The sequence below is a fragment of the Hevea brasiliensis genome, chromosome 1 (genome assembly GCF_030052815.1).
Source record: "Hevea brasiliensis isolate MT/VB/25A 57/8 chromosome 1, ASM3005281v1, whole genome shotgun sequence".
NCBI classification, from domain to species: domain Eukaryota; kingdom Viridiplantae; phylum Streptophyta; class Magnoliopsida; order Malpighiales; family Euphorbiaceae; genus Hevea; species Hevea brasiliensis.
Genome location: NC_079493.1, coordinates 110,475,782 through 110,494,674, shown reverse-complemented (window position 1 = coordinate 110,494,674; position 18,893 = coordinate 110,475,782). Strand labels below are relative to the sequence as shown.

Genomic DNA, 18,893 nt, shown 5'->3' with positions numbered 1-18,893 from the left:
TAGGCGTAGCGAGACTAGTGGTCCAGGCACTGGTTTAAGCAAGCATACTGGTGGTTCCAGGTTTACTATGGAGCACAGTCTGAAAATGGTATTGTATTTCACTTTTTAATTCTTTAATTAACTATTATTACATATTTCATGATATTAACAATAGATTTATTATTTTAAATTTATATAAATTTTAGGTTAAAGAATTGCACTGTGATCCTGATTAATGGGAGGTATTTAAGAAGTTACATAAAAAAAAGAATGGAACCTTTGTTGATGCTAGGTCTCAGAGTATTAATGTAAGTAATTTTTATTTTACTTTTATTTTCATTTGGATTATTATGCATATGTTATATTGTTATTGTTATTAAATTTCATTTTATTTTTACTGTTATTTGTATCTTATGAATGTTTTAGAAGTGCTTGGTTTTGTGAGTAAATCATGTAGTTTCTGTGACACCTCTTACTCGTCTACAGTGTAGCCAAGCAAGTTATGCCACTCAGTGTGCCGGAGCACCAATTTATGTTTCTATTACAATTTATCCTTTTTAATTCATTTATTTTTAATTTTTGATAAATTTGAATTTTTTCACAAATTTTATAGAAAATCCGGCAGAGTGCAGGCTATAAATTGGAAAAACAGTTCTTCTGAACCTGTTTAAAAATACTTCCAATATAATTTCTAAATCCAAACTCCATTATACACATTCAAGTCAATCTCAAAATCTCAATCTCAAATCACAACACTATTTTCAGAAATTTTTCTTTTCACTTCATTGCTGGAAGCACATTCATAAATATTTCTCAACATAATATACAGAAAATTCCAATAATATGAAATTTCATATATTTACATCATTACATAATTACAAGAGTTTATAGTTACAACCCAAAGCTAATACAAAATGCAAAATATAAAATGCTACCCAAAATCCTAATGTCCTACCATATGCACTGCAGAGGTGAGGTGACTCTGGACTCTGGATGCAGCTCTGAAGGCTCACCCTGTCTGATGTCTGCTGGGCTCCCCAGCTAGGTCTCCAGTACCTGCGCGTGGAAAAAGCGACGCGCTAAACAATTCTGCTAATTTAATTTCTGATATTATTTGTAGTATTATTCAATTAAAATTTGGTAAGGTTTATTATCATTGCCCGAGTAACCTATATCAGTCGACTGGATTGGATAAACGGGTAAACTGGCACTGGGTACTAAGTACCTTGGACCATCACACCATCGGTCACATTGTGTCTCCCAGTGTGCAACAGAACAGCTAATAAACTGTAATAATTGTCAGGTTTAAAACCCAAGTATATCAACTCAAATAATATAACCAAATGCTATTATGTCACAGAATGGCATGGGAAGCCATGAAACACAGAATGACATGAAGCCATATGCAGTACTGCTAACAGAATCCTATTGGCATGCTAACCTATCTAAACCAATCTTGCTAGGTATACTAGGGCATTTTACACTTTTAAGTTTCACAATTTTTGCAATTCAAGTTTTAGTGTTACTATTCTATTCATTAGTCAACAAAAATATTGACTTTTGCATAGGCAATAGGTACATTGGTTTAAATACTTCCAACATACCACATTTTGCATTTTAAACTTGTTGGTATTGGTTGCCAATACCATTTCTAAGCTTAATGTTAATTGGACAGAATTTTCAGTTTTCATGCTTTGTTTTTACTGTTCCATTAGTCATTTTTGCAGTAGAAATTTGGTAAAATAATCAACACTAAAGTTGTTCCTTATTTTGTCTAGTTGCATTTCCTTTTTTAAATCACTCCATTTGAAGTTTTGTAGCTCAAGTTATGGCCCAAAGACCACAACTGGCCGGATTGAAATTTTGTCCAGAATTTCTGGACTGACCAAATCTACAGTGTTAGGAACAGTGACTACAACTCACCTTTTGAATATGTTCTGGTCATAATTTGGGTTAGGTTTCTTCATGAAAGTTGTTGGTCTATATCTCAGCTTGTTGCTGGTAAAATTTCAGGTCAATTGGACCTTTCTACACTGAGTTATGGCCAAATGACCAAACACTATTCATTTGGTCATTTTGCCCAGGCAGACTGCAGGTCACCCAGATTAGGGCAAACTTTTGGTCAACTTGGTTTGGTTTTCTGGGCATGGTTGCTTCACCAAAGTTGTGCCATTATGTGTCTAGTTTCATGTCCAATTGGCCTTGCACCAATTGGACCTCTATAATTCAAGTTATTGCTTCCCAAACCTGCTGGACTCATGTCCAATTCTGCAGGTCACCAAGGGCAGCCACACCAAGCTCCAATCCCACTACACAATGTACTTCATTTTTTATTCAAACAATACCAAATGGTCACTAATTGACCATTAAAACCTACTTCTATTATCACATGCTCAAAGTCTCATTTTTCCACCCCAAACCCTAACTCAACATTATAAAACCATGCATTATCATTGATTTATCAATTCACTTATGAGATACACATTAAGGGCAGCCATAATAACCTTTTAACTTCATTAAACTCATCACAATCAAACCCTAGCCATGGCTTCCGAAAATAAGGGATGGCATACAAGTGGTATTTAATAAATTTCCTTTGTAATTTACACTCATTCAAGTCCTTAAACATGTATTCAAAGTAAAAATTAAAATTAAGTCACTAACCTTTAGGGAGTGAAGTTTCTCCACTTGCTAGATTTCTTTCTTTCCTTTTTTTTTTGCTCCCAAAAGAATCTCCAAGGTATAAGAACACTTTTTTGTGTTGCTAGGTTAGGGTTTTGTGGTGTGGAAGCTAGAGAAAATCAAGCTTTGAAAAGCTTGCAAATGGGTAACTATGGTGGAGGTTCACGGCAAGGAAGAGATGAGGAAGAAGAGTTCTGATTTTCTTTTGTTTTCCAGCCCATTTGGTCTTTTTTAAATAAATTTATGCCATGTGTCAACTTTGGATTGGGTGGGAGAACTTTAATGACATCATTATGATGTCATAAGTCCATTTTCTTTCATTTTCTCTTCATTTCTTGTCTATTTAATTGCAATTAAATTTTTAACAATATTTTTTCATATTTTATGTTATATAAATTATTTATTTAACTGGATAAGTTGGCAAAAAATCATCTCTGAAAACGAAATGACCAAAATGCCCTCCGTTTGGCTTAACGGGCCAAAATTGTCTGTACCGATTGAAAAATTTTTCTAAGCATTTTCTTGGTTTTCTAATGCCATAAAAACCTCAATGACCCTTTTCTGGAGTTCCAAAAATTATTTTATAATTTTTTCCCCTGGTCTAGGGCTCCTAGTTGCGAGAACCGCAACTTCTCACTAGGTTACCCATCGCTAGGGCACCGGCTCATTTAACTTAGTTGTATTTTATTTCTAAAATTTTTCTTAAATTTTTCTTATTAATATTTGAGTTAATTATGGTTCTTCACTTTAGTTTAAATATTTTTCCGAACATTCTAGCTGTCTGGACCGACATTGGTCACCGGAACAGTAGACTGTACGGACTAGCTAAAGTGAGGATGTTACAGTTTCTGATGATATAAGGAGAATATTGAAAGTGTTATTTTAATTGCAGAAACATTATTTTGCCTTCATGGCAAGTATGAAATGTTTTGGGACAAATGATACTCTACTGGAATTTTGATAATTATTAAGATTTTAAATTATTGTGTATATTTAATTTTCATATTTATTGTTTTATGTATTAATATTTATATTTCATTTTCAAAGTTAATATAAGAGTGATATGATTCAATGTAATATTGTTAATTGACTGATATAAATTGAGTTATATTATTAATGTTTTAGAAGTACTTGTATTTGTATATAAATGTTGTAGCAGTGGATGGTATAAGGAGGATATTAAAATTGTTATTTTATATGCAGGAATATTATTTTGCCTTCATTAGCAGGTATGATATGTCCTATTATAGTGGCACTCTGCTGAAATTTTTTTAATTATGAAGTTTATATACTGAAATTTTTAAGTTTCATTTTCCTAGTTTTATTATTACTTGTAATTAATTATTAACTCTAATAATTATATGCAGGATCAAATGGAGGTTGCTGCTGCTACTAATGCTACTTCGAACTCACAGAATGACGATTCACAGGAGATCTCAATAAATGTGAATTGCCTATACTTGGATATTGTGGGTGGAGAGAAGAAGCGGCACGTGTACGGTTTGGGCTCTCATGCTTCAACTTTACCCAAACTCATTCAGTAGCTCTACGACTTCACGTAGGACAGTTACGGTGACAGATCTTGTTGCTGATGAGCGCATTAGAGTGCTTGAGGAGGAGATCATGCGCATGAGGGAAAATAAAGAGTGAATTCTTCAGCAACGCGTTGAGGAGGAGGTATTACGCCTCAGGCAACAGAGTGAATAGCAGTTTCGCTCTATGCAAGAGGAGATGAGGTGTATGATGAGGCAAATGGCGTCATCATCCTACCCTTCAAGTGATTCTGTTGATCCCCGTAATCAGAGCACACTAAATCTATAGCTTGATATTATTTATATACATTTGTTAACTGAACTTATTACTCGGATGGTTAACTTTATACTTTTATATAATATATGGTATTTTTATTTGCTAATTAATGTAAATTTTATTATTATATTTATTTTAGTTTATTACTAATTATATAAATATAATAATTCTTAATTCATTATTATTTGTTTATTATTAAAAAAAAATAAAATATAAAAAAATTAATTTTGTGACTAATTATAATCCGTCATAAATTTGTGACGAAAAGTTTTCCATCACGAAAAAATTAGTCAAAAAATTTGTGACGGAAAACATTTTTGACAAAATTTTCCGTGACTAATCTACCCAATTTTGTGATGGATACGTGTTTTGACCGGTTAATAATTTGTGTTGGATGGATGAATTCCGTCACAAATTGTGATAGATTTTTTATCCGTCACTAAAAATTTGTGACAAGAAAAATTTCAATGTCTATTTTTCCATCACAAATCTGTCACAAAAATAAATTTGTGACGAATTTATCCGTCACAAATATGATTTTTTCTTGTAGCGGCCATTTTCTAGACAATTAATTCATGCACATTGCCCCCAAGTACGTAGATAGCTGATGATATATAGCTACCACAATCACTTGAATGTTCAATCTTTAAAACCCCATAAAAAAATATTACTCCCCAAATAATGCAACTCTAAAAATAATTTTCAAATTAGTGTGATCAGTCCCAATAAAGAGGATGAAGGTTTTAGCTTAGTTTGTTAAAAGGGTTGTTTTGGATCTAGATCACCGTATAGATGAAGGCTCACAATCACAATTATCAATTCCATAAAAATGTCTCCTATTCATGTCTTGATTAGATTCATTACAAGTGCTAATTAGTTTTACTAGATGTTGTCCCATATTGGTTTAGGATAATAACTTTGTGCTACATATAAGATTTGAGTAAATCCACCTTTAGCCATCTTTGAGGTGAGTTAGACTCAACTCATTTTCACTGCATAGTATCAACATATCATATTTCAATATTAGGTTACTTACAGATGTATTTGTCTATAAAATTTACACTTTAAATATTCACATGTAAACGTGAAGTGAGTGTATTGTCTTACGTTGATTTAGAATAAATATTTTATGCTTTGTGTAAAATTTGAATAAATCTCCTCTCTTTAAATGAGTTAAACCCATTCTATTTTCATAAGACTATGCGTTAGAGCTTGAAATGCAGCAAAGCAAAAAAGTCTCATCAAGGCCTTACCAAAATTAAGCAAGAACTATGTCTATCGTTGAGGTCACATAATAGAAAAATTGGATAGAAATAGATACTTTTATCCTTGTATTTGTTAGGAAATTTAATTTAATTTATTATCATTTTATTTAATTTAATTCAAAGTTTTAATTTAACTTAAAAAAAATAAGAAATTAAACTTTTATTCAAGTAAAAAATTTAAATAAAAAATTTATTTTCAATATATTGAATTTCAATTCAAACTTTTAAATTAATTTTGATAAAAAGTTAAATATAGGTTAAATTTAACCTTTGTACATATTTTGTCAATCATCACTTACCTGTTTACTCAAAATCTTATGTTCTGCTGTCCTAGATGATTTTATTTTATCAGAAAGAATTTATTGTATTAGTTATATGAGAATCTTAGATTCAGAGAGAAATGCGAGTAAAGAAAGGGAAATCGCTAGCCACACCACCGTTGCAGGCACTCGTCGCCTCTTCTTCCATGACTTTCTTGTCAACGGTTGCAACACTTTTTTCATCATCTCCACTCCCTTTAAGCCTACCAAGCGTATGCACATCAACCACACCCACCACCCACCACCACCCCCCCCCCCCCTCCGGCGGCAGCAATTCGCGCCGTCGAATTTCTTTAGAGCTTCCATGTCGTGCTGAACATCGAGGAGACCACGAAAGAGGAGTGGAAGTGTGAGGAAGGAGCAACCGTTTTTGTGAATAAGAGAGGTGGCAAGTGTGAATTGAGAGAGGTGGCAAGTGAGAATGAGAGAATATCACAATTTGATCAGAAAGATTATTATTTAATAAAATTAAAATTACAAAAACTTATAAAAGTTTAAAGATATTAAAATAAGCCTTGCAATTGAGTCGAAACCGAAAAATATATTTTACAAAATTGAAATCTGTATATATAAGTGTCAGACCGCCATAAATACTCTGTAACAAACCAGCGAGTTGCACAGACCGCGTACCTTGTCATTGTCAAAATTTAGTTACTTACCGACACGTCACTCCTCTTTGCCACGAAGCATCGCCCAGCAAAACGACACCGTGTATGGTGTGCCTGCTTCTTCTCCTTGCCACGGCCACCGCTTTTGGTTATTTTTTTTTTAGCCAATCACAAAAACAACATAAGCAGATAGATCACACTTGTGTCTGAAATTCTTTTCTCCTCTGCATTTGCTCTGTGATTCTCTTTTTGGCTGTAAGTAAGCTTCTTTACGTTTTATCCTTCTCTAATCTTTTGTATAATATATGTATATATCTCAGATTTCTTTCATTTGCTTTTCTACTTATGCAAGTTCTTGGTTCTTGATTCTTGATTTTGTTCCTTAATTGCTTTTCTTTTTTTTTTTTTTCTTTTCTTTTGGCTTTCGTTCTTGGACCTTCTATTTGAATTTAAATTTGTGTTATTTTTAATTGTTGTTTTGGTGGATATTGCCTAAGATCTAGATTTGTCATACTATTTAAGTTTCATTGTTTCTATCAAAGCCATTCTATTCGGGAACTGTTTCTTATTTGGATACCCATTCTACAATTTGGAAGAATAAATATTGTTTGTTTTTTCTTTGTTCCATTTATTTCTTGGTGCTTATAAATGGATACAATTTTCTTTTATCATGTCTTAACAATTTGACTATCATTTTTTCCCTTGTTCTGTGCTGCTAATTTCCTTGTTGGATTTATTTGTCCCTTTGTTTTTTTTTTTTTTCAATTTAATTCGTTGTCTTGGTTTCTCTAGTTCTAGAAGTCTTGATCTTAAATCAAAACCGATGGTGAAAGATACTACCTATTATGAAATTTTGGGTGTCAATGTGGATGCCTCTGCCGCAGATATCAAGAAGGCTTACTACCTCAAGGTTAGATTTCAATTCAACCTCAAAGCACTTTCTATTATATTATTTAGTTGCAGAGTTCATAGCTTCACTCCCCATTTAAAGGGGGGAAATAATAGTGTGAAGAAATATTATTTGCTGCTTCTTGAAAATGGTCTGCGTGATTCAACTCCAGCCTTAACCTGCAGCTGCAATTTCTGCTTCTATGCTCAAAATAAGGAAACATATGAAGAACTCTGTACTTTATCTGTATTTTTCTCATTTATTATTTTTTTTTTGGTGTAACTGAAATTTTTAAAGGGCAAGGGTGCTAGGGATTGAATCTCTGATCTACACTATCAGGTGGACAATGGTCTATTTGGACAGTAGCCAATGACTTTTTATTTCTTGAGTTACTTTGAATATTTTTCATCCTATATAAACGAGAGTTAATACTCATACAAAAACGTTATTTACCCAAATAAAGAAGTAGAATGTTTGTGAATATGGTTATGATAGTATTTGTTGTTGATGAGATGTTTTTATGCACTTGTGAACAGGCAAGGGTAGTTCATCCAGATAAAAATCCTGGTGATCCAAAGGCTGCAGAAAATTTTCAGGTTAGCTAGCAAAACTGATTCTGTGTCAAGATTAGATCTTTTTATCATGTCAAGTTACTGCAGTTCTGTTTGCTCCTAAGTTTATTAGTTCAGCTGGGTAAATGGATAGTACCATGTTACTTTGAACTGTGTTATAGAATGAGGAAAAACTGAGTTTGCTCTCTATGCTGCTAGTTTGTTGGTTCAGCTTTGTAAATGCATATTACTATGTTACTTTGAACTGTATTATAGAATGAGGAAAACCCGAGTTTGCTATGTTTTGTGCTAGTTTGTTTGTTCAGCTTTGTCAATGGATAATACTATGTTACTTTGAACTGTATAATAGAATGATGAAACCCGAGTTTTATGATGCTGTCCTGACTGTTCATTACTGAGAAGATTATTTTTAAGCCTTCATCTGCAGTTTCCTTGCCTTTTTGTTCAGTTTCCTTGATGGCTTATATAGTTTTAGAGACATTATTGTGAAAGAAAAAAGGAATTTAGTTGTACCTTTCATCTTTTTTGCCCTTTCATGTGCTTATTTTCTTCCTTATGGGACCTTTATAGAAACTTGGAGAGGCATACCAGGTCTTAAGTGATCCTGAGAAGCGGCAAGCATATGACAAGCATGGAAAGGAAGGAATACCACAGTAAGTTTATATAGCTTAACACAGGCTTGAAAATTTTCTTTCTCAATAAATTTGCTTTCCATTACTAAATTCCTTAAATTCCTTTGGAGAGTTTTTGGAACACAATAATTAAAAGAAAGTACTCTAGTTCATGGAAACCTTCTTGCATTTGGTAGATAGTAAATCCATTTGGTTATATTGGTGAATCTTTGCATTGAATTGATCATGGGGAATCTTTGTCTTGATTTGATCAAACAAGAAAGAGTACAAACTTTTTGTTGTGCGAAAACCATATGTAAGCATTTCAAGGGTTCTATCGTTGTATGACAATGTTCATCAAGAAGGAAATTAGATTAGCAGTCATTGCATTATTGATAACAGGTTTATCCTAAAAGATTTATCTGAGTGTATCCTTTGTTTGATTATTGTTCTAAGTTTTATCTGTTAAGCACCCTTCCCTGGCAATTACAACTTAATGTTTTCATGGTGCTTGATGGGACGTGAAATCAGTTAGTTTATTTATATTCCTTAGTCTTGTCTATTCCAAAAGAAAACAAGAGAATACCTTCTATTTGCCAGGGATTCCATGTTAGATCCTGGAGCTGTCTTTGGAATGCTATTTGGGAGTGAGTTTTTTGACGATTATGTTGGCCAACTTGCACTGGCTACATTAGCTTCTGTTGAAATTGAGGAAGACACGCAAGATGCTGAAATCCGCAAACAGAGAGTTCAGGAGAAGATGAAGGTATTCTCTTTTCACTAATGTTTTATGTAATTTGAGTTTTTTTGGTTCAATTGATTGAAGCTATTGGCTACTTTTTAATCTACAGGAACTGCAGAAAGAGAGGGAAATAAAGCTCGTAACAATTCTGAAAAATCGCCTTGAACCATTTGTTGAAGGTCAAGTGGATGAGTTCATAAATTGGGCAAATTCAGAAGCTCGTCGCCTCTCTGCAGCTGGTATAGTTTCTTCCTGCTATTGCATGTTGCATTACTTTAAAATCACCATTTTGTGAAAGTTTGACTTCGAAAAACCTATTGAAAAAATGATTGCTCTTGTTGGCATCTTCCTCAAACTAGGAAACAAAAGGAAGTTTTCTACATTGTAACCAAATTTGATGCTTGATATTGGTGCTAAGGCCCAACCACCCAAGGAAGAATAAACATGGAACTTTAGTTTCAAAAAATGTTTTTCTCTCTTTAGTTAGGCTTTTCTTTTTTATTTTCTTTTTTTTAATCTGATATCTTTCACATCATCTTTTTATTGCTTGATTTCAGTTATTCTTTCAATGAGCGATATAAAAAATAATATAATAATAAAATATAACAAAATAATATATAAATTTCTAAATTCTGTATAACAGAATAATCTATATAATAAATAATAATATTTATTATAAATAACAATATTATTTGATATAGAATATAAATATAGAATATAATTCTAATTTATAATATAGAATACATATAAGAATAATAATCTAATATAGGATATGTTTTGCTCTTGCACTTTAGTTCAATGGTGGGGGTGGTTGGAGAATGTTTGGTTTGACTCCTGCCAATCAAAAGAAAAAGAAAATCTTGTACTACAATTAGCTTGTTTCACAACTTTGTTTCTAGCAAATACTAGAATGCCCATGCCAGCTATCACAAAAAGATTTATCATGCTCCAGTGGTTGGAGAATGTTTGGTTTGACTCTTACGAATCAAAAGAAAAAGAAAAAAATCTTGTACTACAATCAGCTTGATTTCTCAACTTTGTTTCTAACAAATACAAGAATGCCCATGCCAGCAATCACCAAAAGATTTCTCATGGCTCCTAGTAGTAGCAGTAATTAGAGAATGGAACACATTTAAATACTTGACTGCTTGTATTTTGTATCCCCTTTCACGTATGTTTTGCATGTAGGGGACAAAGAAAAATTGGAGTTAAAGATTTGGTAAATAAAAATAATCAGGATTGTTGTAGTTTATTGTTCAATATTTGTAGAATAAATGTAGTCCATGTTTAGTTTATTCAAAAGGGCGGTTGCCTGATTGCTTAATAGATTAGATTCTTGGTTGTTTTCGTATGGTAGAAGCTCTGTCTCATTGATTTAGAACCACAAGAACACTCAAAGGGAAAAGAAATAAAGCTCAAATTTTTAATGATTCTTAATAGTCAATAATAATAATCTCTAGGAAAAAAAATCTGAATTGCATTTGTATTTATAGGCTATTAATTAGGAATCCCAAAATAAGAAAAACTTCCAATCTAACTAGGAATTTCAAACCAATTCTAACTAGGAAAATACTAATCTAATAGAACTCTTGAATACTCCTAAATAATAATAGAATTCCTAAACTTCATAATTCTAATAGACAATGTGAAAAAAAGATCTTACTTTTATAATTAAGGACTAAATCAAAATAATTCCAAAATCTAGTTTTGATTCTCCCTTGGTTAGAGAAAACTCGACCTCAAGTTTTGTAATGTAGAAGAATTAAAAACTGAATTTAGAGATCAAGTAACTCATCTTCTTCGCCATTAGCAATTAGATTAAAACAATCAACTTCATTCTGCCCTTCACATCCCTAGAAATATCTGAATTTATTAAATCATTCACAAGCACAACTAGCATTGAAAGGCTCATTAATTCACTAAGAATAAGAGAATTAGCTAAATCTTAAAATTTCATTGTATTCTATATGGTTTTTTGCTTCTTTCCTTAGGATCGATTTCTCAAACATTTCTTTCTCATTCTCATTGGCTTCTTTCTCCAGAATAGGTTCCCCAATTTCCCAACTCAGTCCTATCATTTTGGATTTCAACATGTGGAGTCTCAAATTCAAAATTTTGGATTCTTCAAGCTACTCTTCTTGTTCTTCATTATGAAATTCTTGCTTGTCAGGAAAACAAAATTCAACACCACCATATCCATTACTCAAATGATATATCTCATCTAATTGAATCTTGTACGAATTGATTTCAACTTGCAATCTTTGAATTTCAGCTCACTTTGCATCTAATTGCTAAGGAAGAGACACAATCTTCAAATACAATGATAGATGTTGCACTAGATTTTTTTCCCCTGCAAATTTGAAAGCAGCATGTTGAATCTGTCCTTGTAACTCTCATTGCTGCAGAAGTTATACTCTCTCTTGTTTTTTTTTTGTCCAACATAAGATTCACATTAAGTTGGCTGAGGGGCTAATTGACAGACCTTCAGTTGGCTGCAGGATTGTTTTGAGTGTTGCAGTTGTGGTCCGCTAGGAAAGCATTATTGCTGTCCCAGTATTTTATCACAAAATGATTGTGTTTCACTAGGAAAGTTGTTCCCTTGAAAATTGCAAATCACTATTAACTCTTGGCTGCAAATCAGGTGGTTTTACTCCAAGAAATCAACAAAACTTCGCCAGCTGAATGTTTTTGATGGATGAAAACGGTCACGCAGTTGAGGGAGAGATTAAGGACCTGTTCACTTGTAGAAAATTGGAGTAGTTTTCCAAAAAGGTTTTCTAAGAAAACTGGAAAACAAAATTTTGTGTTCACGTGTGTTAGTTTTCCAAATAAAAAACTGGAAAACTACTTTTCTAATTTTCCAATCTTTAACTAAGATTTGGAAAATAGCTTTAAGTTTTTCCACTGTTTTCCTTTATAACAAAAGTTTTGTTTCCCAATTGTTTTCAAATGGAAAACAATTATTTTTTTATAACTAAAATTATATTATAAATTTTTTAAATTAAAATTGAATAATTATTTAAAAAACATCTATTTACAATGATAAAAAATAATCATATTATTATAAAACAAAAAAATAACACAATAAAAAATTTTAAAAATAAAATAAAATTTTAAATATATTTTATAATGATTTATTTTTTTAATTATGACAGATATGAATAATTTTTTATTTGTTTGAATTAGAAAATTGTTCTGTTGCTGGTGAACGCAATTTTCATATTTTTCCTTATTTTTTTATAGAAAATAAAAATTAGAGTTTTCTTAGAAAATGAAAAATATAAAACCAAAAACTATTTTCAGAATTCTCGGTCGAACCAGGCTCTAATATCAAATTATTGTAGAACCACAAGAACACACAAAGTGAAAAGAAATAAACTCTCAAATTTCTATTAATTCTCAATTGTCAATAATGATAATCTTTAGGAAATCCACAGCCCAATTTGAGCTTTGATACGAGCTCAATTATAAAGTCTTATGAGTGGGTGAAATTCACAACCCAATTTGGACTTTGATACCATGTTAATTTTAAAGAAAATGCTGGTCAAATTATAATTTAATTTATTTTAATTCGGGTTTATATAAATGATTGAATTACTTTACATATCCAAATGATTAGTCAATTTAATGTTGCAATTCAACCACTTATATATTGCATTTTTACTCCATATTCTTTCAATGTGGGATTTTCAACAATACCTAAATAACATAGGTATTTAGGGACTAATAACTAGTCCTACTACTACTAGTATTAGGAATCCCCAAAATAAGGAAATACTAAACCAATCTAACTATGAATATCAAACCAATACCAACTAGGAAAATGCTAAAACTGATAGAACTCTTGAACTCTTTAAATATTCTTAAATAATAATAGAATTGCTAAACTTCATGATTCTACTTGAAAATCTGAATAAAGACTTAAATCTAAACAACTCCTAAATCTAGCTTTCCTTGACTGCATCACTTACTGTACTTCTTTTTTCAAACATCATACTGTAGTTTCAGTTACATTGCAATGTGACAAACAATGAATGATGGTAGTTACAGAATCTGTATTGCTTCATATACATGTTACAGGCAGCATTTTTCATTCTGTTGGCATTATCCAGTTATTCTTTTAAAATGATTGCAATTGCCTTCTACTAATAATTGTTGCAACCTTCAGCATTTGGTGAGGCGATGCTGCATACCATTGGCTACATTTACACGAGGAAAGCTGCTAAAGAGCTTGGAAAAGATAAAAGGTATATGAAGGTACCATTTTTAGCAGAATGGGTGCGAGATAAGGGACACCAGATAAAATCACAAGTAATGGCAGCTTCAGGTATGTTATTCTGTCATTAATGAAGTTGAATATGGTGAAATGGACTTCAAGTTCATTCATTTTTATTCAAACCTCGAGATGAACCTAAAAACTCATTTCTTATCTGTTTTGCAGGTGCTGTTTCTTTGATTCAAATACAGGAGGATCTAAAGAAGTTGAACCAAACAGAAAACAACGAGGAGAATTTACTAAAAGCCATTGAGGATAGGAAGGATGCTATGCTTCAATCCCTTTGGCAGATCAATGTGGTTGATATTGAGTCAACTTTGTCACGTGTCTGTCAAGCTGTAAGTTGCTATTTACCTTTCTCTAGCTTATGAAGCATATTGAGTCAACCTTATCACATGTCTGTCAAGCTGTAAGTTGCTATTTACCTTTTTCTAGCTTTTGAAGTCTTATTCTTAATGCAAACTCTGATCATGTGGAAAGGCAATAGGTAATGGGTAATTTGGTTTATTACTGAGCTCTATCACATGACATTCTAATGTGAGTCTGATAACTTTAAATCTCTATCTAGAGTGTTTTAAGACCAACAGAGAATCAAGTAGCTGACTGATTATTCAATATGTTGCATGCTTTATTGGTCGTTCAAAGAGATAGAAGCATGGTTTAAAATCATTATTTATAGGTTTTTGGGGGTACTATTACCGATACCCCCTTTAAGTAACTGTGAAAAAATTGTAATGGGCAACAGCCGTCACGTAACAATAACGGCTGTTACTTAACAAGTAATTACTGTTATGTAATAGTAACGGCCGTTGCTTAACGAGTGACGACCGCCACTAACTTGGATAGATATTGATTCTTTTTATTTGTGGTGCAAAGAGGCAAAGAGTTTATCTTGTTTCTAATTTATACACTTCTCCATCTGTTTCTCTCAAATTTCCCATCTCAAATTTTCCCTCTTCATATATCTTCATTTCTTGAGCTACGATTATCAAATAGTGAAGTTAAGGAGAACTAATCTACACTTCTACATCAATCCATTCGGGATCCTACCACAAGGAGTCACTCTCCATTTGCCCATTCATGATCTGGTTATTTTAGTTTTAAATTGATTAATCTAAATGATATCTAAGAATGATGGATTTAATGCCTTAATTTGATGTATTTATGCTTATTATTTAGTTATGTATCTTAGTTTTAATTTATGTATCTTAGTTTTAATTGTATCTTTAAATATCTATTCATTTCATTAACTTTGCAAATTTTTCCAAAAAAATTTGCATAGTGATAGGCCGTTATTGTTATGATACAGTCGTTCTAAGCCTGTTTTCATTATCTGCGACCGCGAATATAGCCACATCCGCAGTTTGAATCCATGGAAAGAAGAAACTGACCATTCAAATTTATCTGTAATTGATAATTGAATAAGTCTTTTAAGTCCTTAACGTTCACTATTCAGTCTAACACAATGGCACAGATGTTGAGAATTGATCTTATTCCAATTTTACTTGTTCATTTCTGATGTCTCTTTAATGTCACAAATTTTCAGAGCTAAAACGTCATGTGATTTATGGCGCACCTCTCATGGCCTGCTTAGAGTCTATTTTCCTAGTGTTTATTCCATGGAAATGGCAATGCAATTTGATAGTTTGACTAATTCTAGTTTCACCTGGAGACCCCTTAGCATAAGCATTTGGGAAGATGGGTGTTTTGAATAAAGGTCCTAAATTTGAGCTATGATACACTTCTCTTGCATTCATACCCACACTGATGTAGAACCAATAGTTATTAGGGGATTTGGGGAGAGAACAAATTCTCAAGAACAAAGAGAAAATTCTCTAGTCAATAATATCATAATAATCAAAGCTACCAAATAATAGAAAATCTTGACCTATTAATAGAATTTTATAACCCTTTATTTTATTAGTATTATGTACCCTAATTCAATTCTAATTAAGAATTCTAAATAAGCTTTAACTTAAATAATAATAATAATAATAATAATAATAATAATAATAATTCCTAAATAGTAAAACTCTAAACTTCCTAATTCTACAATAACTATAACTCCTAAGTTTAATCCTCTTCAAATACTGCATCAAGCACATATATTTCTATGGCAAAATTTATGTGTTTCTCACCAAGGGGAATGTTGTGTGTGTGTGTGTGTGTGTGTGTGTGTGTGTGTGTATCATGTATAGCCTGGTTGCGCACTTGCATTTTACCATGAAAAGAAAACCGAGGAAATGATTTGCTTCTGCATATTTTGTTTCAGGTGCTTAAGGACCCTAGTGTGTCCAAGGATGTTCTGAGGTTGCGGGCCAAGGGATTGAAAACGCTTGGAATAATCTTTCAAGTATGGTTTCCTTTCTTCCATATTGGTCTATACCAGTAATATTTCTTTCATCATTATATATTGAATTTATATCTAAAGAAGTCAATTTTTTACTGCTTCTCAGGGTGCCGAATCTGCTTACAGCAGGGACAACAGCCTGCGCCATGAAAGTGACAGGATAGGAGCTGGTCCTGGTTCGTCATCATAGTCGTACATTGGATACCACTTATCATGTTCTCTGTAGATGCATAGTCTTTGAAAATGTTTGGTTTTGTATCTGTAGCTTCATACCCTTCTGTTGACCTGTGAACATGGAGGCGGCTACCAGTTGTGTTGTTTAGGAATGATTTCTTAATTAATTTTGGTCCATATAGACTTTAGGATACTGCAAAGGTGTTTAATGTTTGATGCCAAGCAAGATTTGTAAGGCAGACAAATTGCAGTGTTGAGCTGCTCTCTGTTTGAAAAGTGCCTGAGAGTTTTATGCATGTTTTCCAAAATTATCTAAAAATATAGGTAATAAACTTGTATTATTCAGTATAAAGAGTTAATCTTTTGAAGAAACAGGCATAACCATTGTAATAATTTGCCCTGCAGAGGGTTGTCTCTTGTTGCTAACCAATAATGATCACACACGCAAAACGATGTCGTTTTATTATAAAAAAAAAAAAAAAAACACGACTAAGGCTCATCCCATCCATGTAACTAATGGGTCGACTACGTCATCCGTTACTTGGCAGGATCATTGAGTTTTATAATTTTCAATTTTTAGAGGTGACTTAGACTAGTCATAGGCCCAATTCCCAGTTTTTCTCATTGAACCAATCAAGCCAGTCTGGGCTTGAAAACAAGAATCAATGTCTTTTCCCTCCCCTTGCTCCAAGGATATCAATCCTTAGAAACCAAACAGCAAAACTTCAAAAAAAAAAAGAAGTCTTGTTTAACAAGATCAAGGAGAAAATCCAAAGCAAAATAGCAAGATGGAAAGAAGGCAAAGAGGTTCTCATTGAAGCCGTAACAACATTCTAGTATATGCCATGTCCTGTTATTGAATTCCTTCGTCCTTGTGCCGCCAAATCAATAGCCTTAATAGCAAATTTTTAGTAAGGGCAACAAAGGGAGGAGAAGCAGATTCATTATATTTCTTGGAAGTACATGTGTCAGCTGAAGAGCAAAGGGGATTGGGGTTCAAAGATATATAGAGTTTCAATATGGCTCTTCTTGCGAAGTAGGGGTGGAGGATATTATCGAATCCATATTCTCTAGTAGCAAAGGTTTTGAAAGGGAATTATTTTCCTTTTACATCTTTTATGAATGAACCTTTAGGTAGTAGCCCCTCATAGGGATGGCAGAATATTCTATAGACAAGACAAGTGTTGGAGAGGAGTGTTACGTGGCATATTCATAATAGGGTATTAATGTTATAGAAGGTGGAGAATTGGATCCCAAGTCTTTCCTTGCTGCTCCTAGAGTGAAATATAATCGTGACAGGGCAGTTGTATGGGTTTCTCAATTATTTGATGCAAATTTGGGCTCTTGGAACACCAACACCCATCGGGCTAATTTCATAGAAGAGGAAATAGTATGGTACCATATAATCCACAGTAATTACACTGTCCAATCTGGGTGCTGTTGAGCGCTTCATTTGCTTCAGAATGGCAGAGGAAGTGCAAGTCCAGGCCCGGATTCCCCAGAAAGGTGTGCGAAACTTTGGCAAAAAGTGTGAAGCCTAAAGCTGCCTAAAAAGTTTTCTATATTCTTATGATATTGCTCAAGCAACATCTTGTTGAGGCAGTGGGTGTATAATAGACACATCTTAAAATGTGTAAATGAACAAATATAATTATATCTGTTTTAAAAGGTGTAGAATAGGCTTTGAGGCGTGATGAATCACTATCTTTAAGGTATTAATTGCCCCCACTAGATTGCTGCAAGGTTATGGCAATATACCTCCAGGATACAACAAAGCCTGAAATCTGCAGACAGCAACTCCTGAAGATTTCCCTTAAGAACTCTTTATATGAACTGAAAAGAAGAAGAAGTAGAAGTAGTATATCTGGATTGAAAAAACTCATCCATATTTATAAAGAATGAAAAGTCATGGCACCTTTACTAGATAGACACATCTGTCTATTTCCGATAGACACATCTGTCTATTTCCAATAGATACAACTGTTTATGTAATAGACATGTCTGTTTATTAAAAGATACCTATATAAATAGTTATGACTATTTGTATAGACATATCTATTTATTAACAGACACCTATACAAATAGTTATGACTTTTTGTATAGAATAGACATGTCTATTTATTAACAGACACCTATACAAACAGTTGTGACTGTTTGTATAGAATTGATATGTCTGTCTATTAACAGACACATCTACTTGTTAATAAACACATCTGTTCGTAATTTATTTATGAAAATTATAATATGATAATTATTTTATTTCACACATATACTTGTTAAGTGCTATAATAGAATAATATATATTGAATTATATATATATAATTCTATACATATTTCACTCTTGTCATTCCTTCACTTTCTTATATTTTAATAATATAGGAATTCTTTCTCTCTATACTATCTAACATACAAGCTATTTATAACAATCCCCCACTTAGCTTGTATTATTAGATCCCATTATTTCATGCATAATGAAAAGTATCTTTCGATTTAAACTTTTCTTTAGTGTAAGTATTTCAAAGTTCTAAAGAAATCATGGTGGCCTTAGCTTAAACCTAGATTCCTATTAAATAGAACCGGAAATACTACACACATGAATCAATTAGTTCAACTTAA

At 32.6% G+C, this 18,893-nt stretch overlaps 1 protein-coding gene and 1 long non-coding RNA gene across 3 annotated transcripts; both read left to right on the top strand.

The window, feature by feature from the left end:
- The first annotated feature begins 30 nt into the window (after positions 1 to 30).
- On the top strand, positions 31 to 4,576 carry LOC131179932 (uncharacterized). Its single transcript, XR_009148911.1, has 2 exons — positions 31 to 287; positions 4,029 to 4,576. It is a non-coding gene; the product is annotated as an uncharacterized LOC131179932 (long non-coding RNA).
- Positions 4,577 to 6,761: 2,185 nt separating this feature from the next.
- Positions 6,762 to 16,573, top strand: LOC110657338 (chaperone protein dnaJ 10). Of its 2 annotated transcripts, none has more exons than XM_021814601.2 (10): positions 6,762 to 6,918; positions 7,456 to 7,573; positions 8,089 to 8,148; positions 8,695 to 8,777; positions 9,336 to 9,501; positions 9,587 to 9,716; positions 13,646 to 13,804; positions 13,919 to 14,091; positions 16,026 to 16,106; positions 16,210 to 16,573. In XM_021814601.2, the coding sequence occupies exons 2-10, from the start codon at positions 7,487 to 7,489 to the stop codon at positions 16,291 to 16,293; spliced, it is 1,023 nt and encodes a 340-aa protein (XP_021670293.1). In that variant the 5' UTR covers positions 6,762 to 6,918; positions 7,456 to 7,486; the 3' UTR covers positions 16,294 to 16,573. The 2 variants fall into 2 exon arrangements, with proteins under 2 accessions (XP_021670293.1, XP_021670230.2); XM_021814538.2 differs by having other exon boundaries at positions 6,794 to 6,922.
- The last annotated feature ends 2,320 nt before the right edge of the window (positions 16,574 to 18,893 follow it).